The 17,297-nt window shown below is 41.5% G+C and overlaps 1 protein-coding gene across 1 annotated transcript in view; it reads right to left on the reverse strand.

Annotated features, from left to right (window-relative positions):
• The window catches only part of LOC125455104 (echinoderm microtubule-associated protein-like 6), a 428,800-nt gene that overhangs the window by 89,702 nt on the left and 321,801 nt on the right, over window positions 1-17,297 (reverse strand). The window contains exon 29 of the mRNA XM_048536679.2: window positions 822-951. Coding sequence (XP_048392636.1) covers window positions 822-951 — 130 coding nt within the window. The remainder of the gene's footprint in view (window positions 1-821; window positions 952-17,297) is intronic.

Genomic DNA, 17,297 nt, shown 5'->3' on the forward strand with positions numbered 1-17,297 from the left:
AAGAAGTATCCATTATCTATACAGAGAATACAGCGTGGAGCTGGAGGAACATAGCTGGACAAGACCCTTCTTCAGAAGTGGTCTGGGGTGTGGGGGGTGGGGGGGGAGGAAGGGAAGTCAGAAATAAATATTTATTTCTGAGCTCCCATCCCCCACACCCATTTCTTAAGAAGGGTCCTGACCTGAAATGTCAACTTTCCTGCTCCTCTGATGCTGCCTGGCCTGCTGTGTTCCTCCAGCTCCACACTGTGTTATGTCTGACTCCAGCATCTGCAGTTCTTACTATATCTGTACAGAGGAGATAGTTTTTAATCCTACAAAACTATTTGTCCAAAACTACTGATGGTCTTTTATTTACTACCAGGAACTACCAACACAATGCAGTCAATTTAAGGACCAAACAACTTGTATTCCGTTTAATATAGAAGATAAGGGTACCCAAATGAGGTAATTAAGATACTAAAGAAGCGGGTAAGAACTATTTCCTCTAATACAAGTCCTGAATAAGAGGACATAACCCTAAAATTAGAGCTAACTGTTGGGTTGATTTCAGGAGGCACTTCTCTGGAGTTTGTGAAAACTTGAAACTCTCCCCAAAATGCTATTGAGACTGTCAGTTGAAAATTTCAAAACTGAAATTACTAGATTTTTGTAAGGCGTAGGAACTAATGGCTATGTAATCAAACAGTTAAGATTTAAGATTTGCATTTATATGTGAATTCATGTGAATGCCAGATATAAAATGGCATAATCTTCAGAAATGGCATAATGTTCAGAATTCTATTTTGATTGACTGAATTGAAAAGTCACATACTTATTACCTGATGACAGGTTCTGAACAATGCCAGCAGCAGCTGTGTGAAAAACAATATCAGTCCCATCATTGAGATAATGAAGATTGTTGCGACAATCAAAACCTCTGTATCCAAACACATGTTCCAAGGCAATCTCCTGAAAGAAAAAAACATGAATTTAATATCGAAAACATCACAAATTGAAGCAGACTTCAAAATTACACACAGTGGAAATCTGTTGTAAAATGAATGTTGGAAGTTCAGGAAGTGAATCCATATTATAGCTAAATCATGGATCAATGTTGGCGGATAGACTTAAAAAGAATCTAGACAGAAGTCAAGATAGTAGGAACTGCCGATGCTGGAGAATCTGAGACAACAAGGTGTAGAGCTGGATGAACACAGCAGGCCAAGCAGCATTAGGGGAGCAGGAAAGCTGGCGTTTGTTTTTCTGAAAAAGAGATAGATAGAAGCCAAGCCAGCTTTTCACAAAGTCTAAAAGCCTCTTTTGCATGCAATGTTATTTCAAAAATTTTAAACTGGGAGGAGGAACTGTTGCTGGGGCTCAGAGGAGTTTGGGATGGGGTCATGCTGGAATCTGGTTGTGGCCGGTGCTAAGAGGCGAGTCAGGTCGGAGTTATGTGTGGTGTGAGAAAGAGCCCAAAAGGGAAAGTTGGAGCCAGGCAACACAGGTGATGCTGGAGTGCTCAGGGCTGTGGCTCAAAAGAGTTCAAGAAGTGGTCGAAGTCTGGCAGTGGAGGAGTTGCAATCAACACCCAAAAGGAGAAGAGAATACAGGATGGGGCTAGTGTGAGAGGTAAGATGAGAAGGAGGGGAGGAGGGATAGCACCGGGTCAAACGGCTTTGTTGAAGAGGTAATTGGGTCAGGTTGAATTTTTCCAGATTGCATAAAAGACTGATTAAATTGAATTTAGATCAGTCTTGGTATGACTATAATGGGAGGAGTGTGCAGATGATCAATATCCCCTGAATACTCATATAACACAAAAAAAACATTCCCTGTAAGGATAATGTTTTAACAAGGCTAAAAAGAAGACAAAAACTGTGAAGCAAGGATCTGGAAACAAAGAATAGAATTTTATGGCTTCTCATGTTCCACTAGGTCTTCTGATGACAAAATTGAATTTCAGTTCTGATTGTAATTAACCTGAATCCACTTCTTTGGAAAGTGGTCACAGACCAACTTTTTATGGTATGCAAGGTAGTCAGAAATATTACTTTTGGAAAGGTCATCAGGTTCTCAGGAACTACTACTGACAAAATGAGGGAGACTTGCAGCTTCTGAGGTATCTTCTTTAATGAACATATAAGCCTATAAAACAGGAAACGATTTCAGAAAGGATTGCTAGGCAACCAGGAGCATAGGTTTTTAAGTAATTAAGGGTCTTAAATCAATCTCTTATCTCCTTGAGAGCTTTGTTTGCCTTTGTTCCAAAGACATCAGATTTTCTTTAAACAGCAGGTGACTTCTAGCACACTTCAATCTGTGGATTTATGGAGTTGTAGGCATCAGTAACCAACCGACACTTCATCATTACTTGATCATTTCACATGGTAAACACATTCAGTCCAGAAAATGGACTGTTCCACATCTTGTAATTTTCTCACATAGTCCTTCAACTTAAGTAATTATTCCCAAAATATTAGTGTTTAAATTGCTAGAATATGTTCCATATGCGCAGGTAACTAGTTCTAAGTTATGTTTGATCTTCAGAAAGGGCTCTGTTAAATCTAGAGCCTTGAAAAAACTCATGGGAAGCAATATCTCCTTCAGCTTTTATGGAACCAATAGAATACTTTGTGGAGATCAAGAATAAATGACTCAATGATTCTCAGATTTTGAAACTGTTCAGATTTTAGACAGAGGTGTTGAATCAATGTAAAGGTTAAGGGCAAGCAAGGCCATGATCGAAATAACTCCACTGAGGCCAGTATCCCCAACACCAAGTCATACTCATTGCCTATTGTACTGTCTCTCAGAATCAAGCTTTAGAATATCAGTATCTTTGACACTCACACTTTAAACATGTCAGCCAAGTCTCTCTGATTGGACCAGATTAACAGCCTAAATCAGGGTAATCATAACCTATAAGGTCCACAGTTCTGGTTGCCGCATCATAAGAAGGATGTGGAAGCATTGGAAAGGGTGCAGAGGAGATTTACCAGGAATCTGCCTGGTATGGAGGGAAGGTCTTATGAGGAAAGGCTGAGGGACTTGAGGCTGTTTTCGTTAGAGAGAAGAAAGTTAAGAGAACACAATAGAGACATACAAGATGATCAGAGGATTAGATAGGGTGGACAGTGAGAGCCTTTTTTCTTGGATGGTTATGATGGGGGCATAGCTTTAAATTGAGGTGTGATGGATATAGGACAGAAGTCAGAGGTAGGTTCTTTACTCAGAGAGTAGTAAGGGCGTGGAATGCCCTGCCTGCAACAGTAGTAGATTCGCCAACTTTAAGGGCATTTAAATGGTCATTAGATAAACATGATAATGGAATAGTGTAGGTTAGATGGACTTCAGATTGGTTTCACAGGTTGGCGCAACATCAAGGGCTGAAGGCCCTGTACTGTGCTGTAATGTTCTATGTTCTATGTTCCAGCTGGCTGACCTTGTTACAATCATTACAACCCTCCTACTCTGCATTCACGGACACGGGCTAGTCCTTTTTATTAGAGATTGAAATAACTGCACAGAGGCTGGTATCCCATCACCAAGTCATCTTTTATTTACATGTGCACAGTACATAGGCTCTGACCAGCCTGCTCAAAGCTAGTCCCTAGACTGAGGGGACCTTGTGAATCTAAGTCTGGGGATGTAGGCCTGTTCTTTCTTCTAACTTCTCTTGGGACATTTTCGCTCTGGATCCAGTTCCTCTGACTTGGACTCAGACATTGGCAGTGTATACCAGACCTTAGAACTCTTGCACTCATCTACCCGAACTTTATATGTCATAGGGCCTGACTTTGCATTGAGCTTGCTTCATACCCATGCCAGGCCATTTCTGTGGTTCTGGTACCAAACTGTATCCCCTGAAGTAAACTGCGTCTCTTTTGCTTAGAGGAGGCATGTGGCCTGTACTAGTGTTCCTGATGTTGTTTCACCATCCACCCCCTGAACTCCACCCCAGGTCTGAGAATATAAGGTTTAACTTGATGTGGCGTCTTCTCCCCATCAGCAACTCTGCTGGAACTATCTCTGCAGTCGCATGAGGGGTGGCCCTGTGATCAAACAGGAACCAGGACAATTTAGTATCGAGTGAAGCTAGAGGCTATATCTTTAAACCTGCCTTCAACATTTAGGCTGCTTTTTCCACCATACCATTGGATGATGGATGGTATGGAGCTCTCCAAACATGATAAATGCCATTTGACTTTAGGAAATACTCGAATTGCCTATTAGTAAATTATGTCCCCTTGTCCACGATCAATACTTCCAGGAGTCTGTGTATTGCAAACGATGCTCGCAGCTTTTCAGTCATCATACCTAAGTTTGCAGAATGAACACTGTGCACATTCAACCACTTTGAAGGAACAAAGTGCAGGAACATTAAGCCCATGAAAGGACCCATATGGTCAATGTGTAAACCCACATGGGAGGTGATGGCCTAGTGGTATTATTGCTGGACTGTTAATCCAGATAATGTTCTGGGGACCTGGGTTTGAATCCTGCCACAGCAGATGGTGGAATTTGAATTCAATAAATATCTGGAATTAAGAGTCTTATGATGACCGTGAATCCATTGTCGATTGTTGGGGGTAAAATCCCATCTGGTTCACTCATATCCTTGGGGGAAGGAATGTGCTATCCTTACCTGGGCTAGCCTATATGTGACTGGAGATCCACAGCACTATGGTTGACTCTGGACTGCCCTCTGGGCAATTAGGAATGGGCAATAAATGCTGCCTAGCCAGCAATGCCCTCATCCCGTGAATGAATAAAGGAAAAAAAAGTCCAGGGTTTAACCGGCCATTTCCATGAATGTCGGCATGGTGCCGCAGTCCTTTCTGTCCTTGTTGGCATGTTAGGTACTGTCTCAACAAAGCAGCTTTGTTGACATCCAATCTTGACCAACAGACATAACTCCTTGCCAACATCTTCACATCTTCATTTTGAAAACCCCTCAATGACCCTGGTGGAATTCAGCTAGTATCTGGCAATGACCTTTACTCAGGACAATCAATTTTGCTCGCCATTCCAATATGCCATTCTCTGAGGTGATCTGGTCTCTCTGGGTCCAGAAAGGTTTCAATCCTGGTTGTGGTGGCCCCTTTCTGTGTTCTGCCCCCTCCCCCACACAACCTCCAAACCACCTGCTTTTTTTTGCTAGGACAGGATCTTTTTGTGTCCATTCTGTCAGTGATAACTGGAAGGGTGTCCAGAAAATTTAGGAACAGACCCGACTCTTCCAGGGGAGCCACTACTAGTGGTATATCCACCAGTAGGAGGCTGCTCAAGGCATCTACATTTACCACTTGGTCTCATGGATAATTGTATGCGCTGAGAATTAGGGCCCACCACTGAATTTGACGAGAAGCCATGGGCGATAAAGCCTTGTCTTTTTTAAGTAGTCCTAACAGGGGTTTGTGTTCCGTAACTATGGCAAATTTCCACTGCAAAGGTATTGGTAGAACTTTCTCACACCAAAGATGACTACCAAACTTTCCTTCTCTATCTGAGCGTATTTGCATTTGGCATCAGCCAGTCTGGAAGCATATGCTATCGGGCATTGCTCTCCCATGAGCCAACACTATCCCAATACTATATGGGGAGGCATCACATGTTAGGACTACCTCTCACTTGCGATCATAGTGGGCCAACACCTTAGATGACAGTAGCAGCTTTTTCACTTTCCTACGAAGTTACTTCTTTGCCATTTCCAAGGCTGACCCTTTATGAATAGCAGATGTAAGGATGCCAAGATGGAGGCCAGGTTACGTATGAACTTCCCACGATAATTCACCAACCCAAGGGAAGACTAAGCTCCGGTACAGATGTGAGAGCTGAAGCACTTTTGATTGCCCTCCCTTTATCTTCCAATAAGTCTAACCTGGTTTTGTTGGCTCTGTAACCCAGGAAGGCCACTTGGGATGCCTGGAACATACATATTTTCTCTTCCAAGGTGTATGCCTCCCTGTAAGAAACATTTAAGTACTATGTCCAAGTTCTCCATGTGCTCTTTATTGGTTCTTCTAGGTATTAGCACATCATCCAGATGAATGCAACCTGAGGTGAACCTTGTAAAATATTCTCCATCATCTACTGAAAAAGGGTGCAGACTTATGACACCCCAAATGTCAGTCTTGTACACTGTTACAAACCCTAATGGGCATTAATTGTGGCATACTTCTGGGACTTCTCATCTAGTCATAATTGCAGGTATGCATGGCTCATGTCTAGCTTCGTGAAGGACAGCCCCCTTGCCAGTTCTCCATACAAGTCCTCTTTGTGAGGAACTGGGTATTTATCTAGCCACAAGAAGCAGTCTACCAATTTCTTGAAATCCCCACACAGGTGAACTGAATCATCTAGCTTCACAATCGGTAGACTGGTACTGCCCATTCCACAAACTGCACTGGTTTGATGATCCCTTTTCTTTCCAGCCTCCTGATTTCTGTCTCTACTTTTGCCCGCAAGGCAAATGATACTGGCGGACCTTGCAAAATGGTGGAATTTTTTTCTGGTCAATATGTAAAGTAGCCTCAGCCCCTTTGGTAGACCCTAGCCCTTCCTGAAAAAACTTCTATGTATTTAATTGGAACTTCAGTCAGGCAGCCATTTTCTAATCGAAAAATATTCAGCCAATCTAGGTGAATATTTCCCAACAAATTGTGCCGCAACAGGCTTAGGCAAGAGCCTTTTACTACAATCAGTGGTGGTCAGTAGTACAGTGCAGATCTGAGGTAGCAGAACAGCTTCCATGTAACTGCTTGGAATTGGTGGACTGGTCCATATTCAAATACTCAGCAGCCAACCTAAACAAATGTGGCACTACTGTTACAGACTTCATTAGCAAGTATGTAGAAGACTGCATGCCAAAGAAGTTAATCTGAATGTTCCCCAACTGGAACCCATGGATGAATTGGGAGATCCTTTGCCTACTGAAGTCCAGGTGTGTGGTGATCTAGTCAAACAGCCCTGACCTTTACAGGAAATCCAGAAGCAACATCTGTAAGGCCATTAGAGATGTCAAGAGGCAATTCCAGACTAAGTCAGAGACCCAAACTAACCATATGGACACCTGCCACTTGTGGAAAGGCATACACAACATAATGGGCTACAAAGCAAAGCAAAACAGAACAGTGGACAAAAATATCTCTCCCTGATGCTCTCAATGCATTTTATGCTTGTTTTGAACAGAAGATCAGTGAAAAAATGTCACATGCCCTGACAGCCTCAGATGTACCTGTTCCCTCAGTCACCACCACAGATGTGAGATCAGCCTTTTTGAGAGTAAACCCATGGAAAGTGACTGGCCAGACTGAATCCCCAACCATGCACTCAGATTCTGCATGTACCAATTGGTGGGAGTATTCACAGACATCTTTAACTTCTCCTTACTATGCTCTGAAGTCCTCATCTGCTTCAAGAAGATCACCATTATCACAGTGCCAAAGAAAATCTATGCCTCAATGACAATGGCCCAGTGGCTCTAACTTTCATAATCATGAGGTCCTTTGAGAGATTAGTCAGGGCTCACATCAACTCTAGCCTCCCATCATGGTTTAATGCCTTGCAATTTGCCTACTGGCGCAACAGGTCCACAGCAGAAGCCATCTCCCTCACTCCTCACTGGAACACCTGGACAATAGGATACCTATGTCAGGTTCCTACCTATTGACTACAGCTTCGCCTTTAACTCTATAATTCTAACTAAACTAATTCCCAAACACCCTGATCTAGGCCTCTGCCATGCCCTCTGCAACTGGATCCTCAACTTCCTTACCCACAGACCACAATCAGTGAGAATAGGCAACAATATCTCTTCCATGATAATCCTCAATGTTGGTAACCCGCAAGGCTGCATACTCAGCCCCTTACTGTACTCCCTATACACTCGTGACTGTGTATCCAAATTTCATCCTAACTCCATCTCTAAGTTCACTGACGACACCATCATTGTAAGCTGGATCTCAAACAATGACGAGATAAAATACAGGAAAGAGATATAGTGTTTGGTGGTGTGTTGTAGCAATAACAATCTCTCCCTCAATGACAGCAGAATAAAACAGCTGGTCATTAACTTAAGGAAATAAGGTGGAGAGCACGCCCCTGTCTACATTAATGTAGTGCTGAAGTGGAGGCGGTTGAAAACATCAAGTTCCTAGGACTGATGATCACCAACAATCCGTCCTAGTCTATCCACATTGGTGTTATGGTCAAGAAAGTGCAACAATGCCTCTACTTCCTCAAGGGGTTCAGGAAATTTAGCATGTCCATAAAGACTCTACCAATATTTATAGCTGCACCATAGAAAGCATTTTATCTGGATGCATCATGGCTTGGTGTGGCAGCTGCGCTGCCCAGAACCAAAAGAAACTACAGATTTGCCAACATAACCAAGTCAATCATGCAAGGCAACCTTCTATCCATTGACTTCATCTATACATCTTGCTGACTCAGGAGGGCAGCCAACACAATCAAAGATCCCTCCCAACACAGTTATAATCTCTTGCAACTTCTTCCATTGGGCAGATGATACAAAAGCTTAAACACACGTACCAACTGTTTGAAGAATAGCTTCTTTCCCACTGTTATTAGACTTCTGAATAGAACCCTCATGTTTTGAATTGAATGCTGATCTTGCTCTTTGTGCACCTTCTCTGCAGCTGTAAAAATTTATTCTTTGCTCTGTTCTATTACTATAATGCACTTTTTATGGTGTGATCTATTTATAATGCACACAAAAAAACCTTTTCACTGTACCTAGGTCCATGTGACAGTAATAAATTAAACCAAATTAAAATTAAAAAAAAACTCCCAGGACTCCATGCATTGCAAAAGATGCGTGGAGTTTTTCTATTGTCAGTGTTTGACAAATGGACCTTATGAAGGTCCAGCCACTTTCAGTGGCATCTACAATGGCTAAGAGAATTGAACCCATGAAAGGACCTACATAATTGTGTCCAGTTTATCCAGCTGCTTCCACAGACATGGTAGAGCTGCTGGCTGTAATTTTTGTCCTTGCTGGGTCTTTGGACACTACTCCACCAAAATGGCTATGTCTGCATCCAAGCCTGGCCACAGGACTTAATCTTAATTCTGGACTCTCCTGGATGGCTGGTAGATTTCCGCCAGTACTTAGCAGCGACCTTTGCTCGGGACAATCAATCTTGACCCCCATAACAATATGCCATCCTCTACAGTGAGCTGGTCTCTCGGATCCAAAAATGTTTCAGATCTAGTTGTCCAGAAGTTTGGTTTCCTCCATTAATATCAATTGTTTCAGTTTGGGAAGGACTGGATATTTCTGTGACTGGATCAGTCTGAAATTGTTAGCTGTCACTGATAGCGTGTCCAGAAAATTTAATATCATTACAGACTCTTCCATTGGGTGCACCACCAGTGGTATATCTGCGAATGAGAGGCAGCTCAATGCCTCTGCATTCACTACTTTAGCCTCGTGGACAATGTTCCAACTTGTAATTCTAAGCACTTAGTATTAGAGTCCACCACTAGAATGTGACCTGACATTCAATGGTGTTACTGTCACTGAATCCCCTGTTTTCAACATCCTGGGGGTTACCATTGACCAGAAACTCAAATGGACTCACCACATTAACACAGTGGCTACAAGAACAGGCCAGAAGCTAGGAATACTGCAGCGAGTAAATCACCTCCTGACTCAAAGAACAAAAGAAAAAAGAACAAAGAAAATTACAGCACAGGAACAGACCCTTCGGCCCTCCAAGCCTGCGCCAATCCAGATCCGATATCTAAACCTGTCGCCAATTTCCCAAGGATCTGTATCCCTCTGCTCCCTGAACATTTATGTATCTGTCTAGATACATCTTAAATGACACGATTGTGCCTACCTCTATCACCTCCACTGGCAACGTGTTCCAGGCACCCACCACCCTCTGCATAAAGAACCTTCCACGCATATCTCCTTTAAACATTTCCCCTCTCACTTTGAAATCATGATCCCTAGTTATTGATCTCTAGTAATCCCCCACTCTGGGAAAAAGCTTCTTGCTATCCACCCTGTCTATACCTCTCATGATTTTGTAGACCTCAATCAGGTCCCCCTTTAAACTCCGTCTTTCTAATGTAAATAATCCTAATCTAAACAACCTCTCTTCATAGCTAGCACCCTCCATACCAGGCAACATCCTCGTGAACCTCCTCTGCACCCTCTCCAAAGCATCTACATCCTTTTGGTCATGTGGCAACCAGAACTGTACGCAGCATTCTAAATGTGATCGAACCAAAGTCCTATACAACTGTAACATGACCTGCCAACTCTTGTACTCAATACCCTGCCTGATGAATGAAAGTATGCCGTATGCCTTCTTGACCACTCTATCGACCTGTGTTGCCACCTTCAGGGTACATTGGGCCTGAACACCAGATATCTCTGTGTATCAATTTTCCCCAGGGCTTTTCCATTTACTGTATGGTTCGCTCTTGAACTGGATCTTCCAAAATGCATCACCTCGCATTTGCCTGGATTGAACTTCATCTGCCATTTCTCCGCCCACCTCTCCAATCTATCTATATTCTGCTGCATTCTCAGACAGTCCCCTTCACTATCTGCTACTCCACCAATCTTAGTGTCATCTGCAAACTTGCTAATCTCCTCAAAGCCTGTCCACCATCTACAAGGCACAAGTCTGGACCGTGACGGAATACTCCCCACTTGCCTGGATGACTGCATCCCCAACAACATTCAAGAAGCTTGACACCATCCAGGACAAAGCAGCTCACTTGATTGGGGCTGCATCCAAAGCACTCACTCCCTCTACCACCGATGCTCAGTAGCAGCAGTGTATACTATTCATAAGCTGCAGTGCAGAAATTCACCAAAGATCCTCCAACAGCACCTTGCAAACCCACGGCTGTTTCTATCGAGAAGGACAAGGGCATCAGACATATGGGATTACCACCACCTCCAAGTTTCCATCCAAGTCACACACTATCCTGACTCGGAAATATATCGCCATTCCTTCACTGTCGCTGGGTCAACATCTTGGAATTCCCTCCCTAATAGCATTGTGGGTCAACCCACAGCAGGAAGGCTGCAGTGGTTCAAGAAGGCAGCTCATCTTCCACCTTCTCAATGGCAACTAGGGATGCGCAAGAAATGCTGGCAAGCCAGCATTGTCCACATCCCACAAATGAATGGAGAAAAAAAAGATATGGGGTGCCTTATTCTCTCTAAGCAGACCAAGTAGGGGTTTGTGTCCATGATTACCACAAATTTCCACCCTTAAGGGTATTAGTGGAACTTCCTGATTCCAAATATAACCACCAATCCTTCTTTTTTGTGTGGGCACTATTACACTTTGCGTTAATCAAAGACCTGGATGCATAAGCTATTGGACCTATGAGTGAATATCATCCTGATGCCTATGGGAAGGCAACGCATATCAATATGAGATCCTTCTTGGGATCAGCACTTTAGAGGATGACAGCTATTTCATTCAAAGTTAGGACTTGTCTATGAGATCATTTCCAAGGCCTTTCCATCCCCTTCTTTAGGATCTGATACGAAAGTGCCAGGTTGGATGCCAGGTTATGTATGAATAATTTAGCAGCCTAAGAAATAACAAAAGTTCCTGGACAGACATGGAAGCCAGGACACATTTGATCATCCTCACTTTTATCATTCAACAGGTGTAACCGGGTCTTGTTGACTCTGTAGCCCAAGTAGGTCATCTGGAAGAGCTGGAACACACATTTTCCCTTCTTAGGCGTATTCCTGCTTTGGAAAAACACCTTAGGATTAACTATTTGTTTACATTTCCCACAGACACCCATTGGGCTTTAAAATTGGTACGACCAGTACTCCCCATTCCGCGATTTGGACTGGCTTGATGATTTCCTCACTTGCCAGTTTTCTGATTTCTGCCTCTTCTTTTGCTTGTAAGGCAAATGGCACTGGGCAGGCCTTGCTGAATCTTGGAGTTGCTTCCAAGTCATTTTGGCTTCTGTGATAGTCCCTAGATCTTCCTGAGACTTCTAAGTATTTAATTAGGACTTCACTCAGACAACCACTTTCTAATTAAAAAATGTTGAGCCAATCTAGTTGAATTTTTCGCAACCAATTTTATTCCATTATCTTGGGCCTGAGTATTTTATTGCAATCACTTGTCACTGAACCAGTTGCTTTTTATAAGAGATCTGATAGAAGTTGTACCTTGAACCTGTCAAGGTTTCCTGGTATAGGTTCTCAGCCTAGCTGCAGTCTTGCACAAAGTTAAGAGCTGGAGTCCAGAGCGAATTTTTATTAAAAACTGTGATCGCTGATATGACTGTGCCAGTAAGGGCCTCCATTAGGACTGAAAGACCATTTAACCAGATGTTTATCTTGATTGGTTCTGATTTTAATGTTGCTAAGCAATTTAACTAATCCAAATCTGATGTAGGCAGACTTTCTAGGGTATGAACTCTTCTGGATACCCTCATGGATACTGTCCTTTGAGATATCTTAATCAACTTAGGTCGAGTAGAATCTTTTTGCTGTCTTGTGTGTGCATACCAGCAACAACTACAATGTCTTGCTGGCCAGCATCCTGGAGAAAATTTTAACCATTTGGACAAGATTTGGCTCTGTTTGGAGCTTTGCTATGGGTCAACCTAGAGTCAGGATATGTCCTGAGTGAGGCTATGAAATTGCCTACACTTATGTGATGTCCCCCAAGCTTAGTTGGACTAGTGACAGTGTACACTTCCATCAGAATATCCTGCAACTTGTATGCTCCACTTGCTGCATTTTCCAAAAGCGAAACCAGTTGTAGTGCCTGTTTGAAGCCCAGTTGGGCTTCAGCCAACAGGCATTTTTGTAGAGTTACATCATTAATCCACATACCAGATGGTCTCTATTCATCTTATTAAGGGTTAAAATAAATTCACAGCCTTCTGTCAGTTGTCTTAACCTAGCCAAAAACCCCAATACGGATTCCCCAAGTTCTTGAATTATCCAGTGAAAACAATAATGTCTTAGAATTAGAGGAGCTTTGGGGTTATAATATTCATTAACTGTGTTAGTCAAATCTTGAATGGTTTTAGTATGTAGTGCCTCACGGAGAATTAGGCTCTTAGTGACAGAAAAAGCTGCAGCTCCATAGGTTGTCAGGGGAATTTATCATTGTTCTTCATTTGTGACAATATTATTTGCCCGGAAAATATAATGCATTCTTTCCAGTGGACCCAGCTCTCGATGGCAAGGTCAAATGAGTCAAGCTTCCTAAACAAAGGCATGATGTAAGAAATGCTTATCCGAACTTAAACAGCAAGCAAGTTTCTTCAGGATTGTGCTTTATTCATGTTGCCACTGAAATTAGTCCATAGAGGCTGATATCCCATCACCAAATCACCCTTTAGTTACACATGAACGATCCTTGACTATAGTACTGCCTTATACAAAGAACAGATAATACGTGTTTCAGGTGTCACTTAAAGAATCAGTCTGTGGTGTAGTGCCCAAAGTGAAATGAGACATGACGCGGTGAGCTCTGAAGAAGAGGATATAAAGAATGATGCGCTTAAACGAATTACAGTGATTCAGTTTCATTCCGTTGATGAAATGTGTGAGGGACAAACCCATCTAACAGTGCAATTCTAGATAGTGTTTACGTTTTTACAGTGTACAGGCTTGGTGATGTCAATACATCAAAATCATGAAAAAGAACTGTTAACCTTTGTAAAACAGCAAGAGTAAGAGTAATGCAGAAATGAATCTTGACATAATAAGGCAATTACTTTTGGAAGTCAGTTACCTAGTCAGGTCATTGTTGTATCCCTGTAACAAATGTGATGTTTCTCATCAGATTATTATTGCCATGAGGTTATATAGTCAGGGAGGGAGAAAAGGTTAAATAGTCTAAAGTTACATAGCCAATTTGCTCCTGTTATTTATCTCAGGTAAAAATCTGCTAAAAGATGTAGATGCAGTTAATGAAGAGTATATATGGCAAACTGAGATACCAGAAGTTCAAAATGATATTGGATGACATTGTCACATTCCACTGTAAGCTCTCCAGTGGCATGTGACATTAACAAGCTAGCTGCCATCAATCAAAGACTTGTTTTTAGACTACACTTTGTAGACCTGGCAACTATATTTAATCTCTTTATAATAATGTTGGCACATGAGCATATTGCCCTTAACATAAACACAAAAACTCACTTTAGCTTGTCAATAGTACTTCTCAAACCCAGAATCCCTACTATCTTGAAAGAAAAGGGCAGTAGGTATATGGGGATGCCATCCCCTGCAAATTTCCTTCCAAGTCACATGCAGTTCAGACTTGGAAATTACATCACCATTCTTCATTGTTGCTGGTTCAAAGTCCTAAGACTCTTCATCTATCAGCATGATGGGAACACTTTATAGCACACAGAATGGTCAGGTTTAAGAAAGAAACTCACCGCTAATGTTTCAATGGAAATTGGCATTGGACAATAAATGCTGGTCTTCCAATGACACTGACCTCCCAAAAACAGATAAGCATTAGAACTGTTGCAACTGGCTTTTCATATCACTTATAAAGAATGAGGAATAACCAAACATGGTTGGTTATCATCGATAAATGATAAGTGTTTACCATTTCAATTGTGTGCAGTTCTGGCTGTCATATTATAGGAAGAATGTAAAAATCTTGGAGAGGGTGCAAAAAAAATTATCAGGATGTTGCCTGGATTAGTTATAAGGAGAGGTTGGACAAACTTCAATTGTTTTCACTGGAGTGTTGAAGCCTGAGGGGCAATCTAATAGAAGTATATAAAATTACAAGAGGCATGAGTAGTGTGGATAGTCAGAGTCTTTTTCCAAGGTTGGAAATGTCAAATACTAGAGGGCATAGGTTTATGGCGAGAGGGGAAATGTTTAGAGATGTGTGAGATAAGGTCTTTACACAGAGGATAGTAAGTGCCTGTAACACACTGTTGGGGAGGTGACAGAAGTGGAGGTGATGAAGATGCAGCGCTCTGAAAGCTTGTGCTTTCAAATAAACCTAGTGGACTACAGATTGGTGTTGTGCGACTTCTGACGTTGTCCACCCAATTCAAAACTGGCATTTCCACAGCAAGCAGCTAGGAGTATAGTTGTCACAGACACAGTGGGCTGAAGGGCCTGTTCCTGTGCTGTTCTATGTTCTAATGTAACCTACAGCTATCTGCTAAAATACAGTAAACTGTATCTTGTCTAAGGTCTATGCATATTTTATTCAAAATAATGGAGAAAATGGAACATTGGACTGCAGTATTACAGAGAAAGAACACTTTTTTTCAAAATAACTTGAAGCAAAACTGGAACTGTGTACTGTTTACTCAATAACTACACACCAACATGTCAGTTTTTGAGAAACTGTCAAGGAGAACCTGACATCAAGAGTCTTTGGATTTAAATAAAGAAACATTTATAAATGCCTGCAAGGAAGGCAAATCTTTCTCCCTTCCTCTGTGAAGAAAGCTAGCACTGAAAGACTCTGAAAGGAGTAACTTCTAACTCAAACAAAAGCCTTAGGTCCAACTGACTGGTTGACAGATTGAAGATTCCCACAGTTGATAGCAATTGATATAATTGCCATAAAACAAAACAACAGTGAGAACGTAATCTAATTTTTACCTGTTATAAACAAGTCATACTGAACTCAAAATGTTAACTGTTTCTCTCTACAGATGCTGCCAGATCTGCTGAGTTTCTTCAGCAGTTTCTGCGCTTGTCTCATTTCCTCTTGTGGTTTGGACTCTTGATCCATAGATTCTGTTTCTCTCGGCCCACATATCCCATCCACTGTATTCCTACAAAGCCATCTGCCTCATCTGTCTTGTTCTGCCTATATGTGAATGAATGTAAATGCTTGGATTTAAAGAGCTCATAGTTTAAGTTTGTATATGAAAAATTTAATAAACTATTTTACTATTTTAAAGGATAAATCTGTTATAATAAATAAGATAGAACAAATAATTAAAGCCAAACATTGGGCAGTTGAAACCACATAAAGTCTTCGTCTGATGGGGATAGAAAGGTTTTGAATGCCATTAATCAGACTGTAAAGAGGTGGGAGATGGTTACGAGCTGCAGTAAATGCCAGAGTTAGTTAATAGTTAAACTATGAGGTGGCAGTCATTCTGTAAAACAACACTTAAAAGGATGGAATCATTTACTAAAGCTGCAGGCAGCCAGATTTACACACTGAGGACAGGAAAAGGAGAGAATCGTCCATTTTGCCCGTGAAGGGCAGGTATCCTCCATTTAGCTGAGAGAAGGAGGGAATCCCTCATTTTAAATGGAAAAGGAAAAACTCTCCAGTATGGCTGTATAAAACAGCAGAACTGTTTCTAATGTGAAATTCTTTTTTTAAGCAAGTGACATATATATTTGCATTAGGATTGGCCTGGCAACTGAAATGATATTGCCAGGAAGATTTAATTTCAAAGATGGATCAAACTAACAGGGATCTGGATGTCTTGGAATAAATAATTTCAAAGGTACCAAATAACTTCCAAACTAGATACTAAGCTAATAGCTGAAGGAGTAAATTGAATTTAACACACAACTAAGAGCATAGCTGATGATGTCATAGCTCATTGAGGTTAAAAGGAACAACACATTTGAAGAAGTACTAAAAGCTTTCAAAAAGAAGAGTTAAACATCCAGAGGAATCCCTAGATGGTTTAATTAATCTACAGTTTACTGGGGAAATGGAACTAAGGTGACTCAAAGTCAGAAATTCATAACAGACAGAATTGCTGATAAATCTTTGTCAGAGATTTATTACAGTCCAAAGAAGACCTGACTCTAGAGAAAGCCATTCAGATGGCAACTGAAGCTGAGGTCTGAAAACAACTCAGATCAATCTTTAGAGGAGAAGATCAATCTTGGCAAAGATGGTCAGCAGTGTCAACTCAATTCTTAAGGTACAAAACCACAAATGACTTGCAAGAAACTAACACAACGAGTCAGGCACAAGATACTTGAATTCTTTTTCTGTGCTGTGAACCGAAGACACTTCAGAGACATAGACACTGTCCAGAAATTAAAAGTGAATGTTTTATCTGTCATACAATAGGTTACTTTCTGCAAAAGAACAGAAATGGGATACAATTTCAGAAAAACAAGAAATCAAAGACCTATCGACACAATGGTTAATAAGGAAGAAAAACATATAAGAAATAGATGATCCATACCCTACATTTTGGGAAGCTGATACTTCAGACATGCTTATATGGTGGGGTAAGCATCACTTTATTATCAGATGGTTAGCTATGGTCAGGAAAACACAGTTTATAGCAGCAACAGTGGAACTGAATTGTCT

Source organism: Stegostoma tigrinum, chromosome 9 (assembly GCF_030684315.1).
Source record: "Stegostoma tigrinum isolate sSteTig4 chromosome 9, sSteTig4.hap1, whole genome shotgun sequence".
NCBI classification, from domain to species: Eukaryota; Metazoa; Chordata; class Chondrichthyes; order Orectolobiformes; family Stegostomatidae; genus Stegostoma; species Stegostoma tigrinum.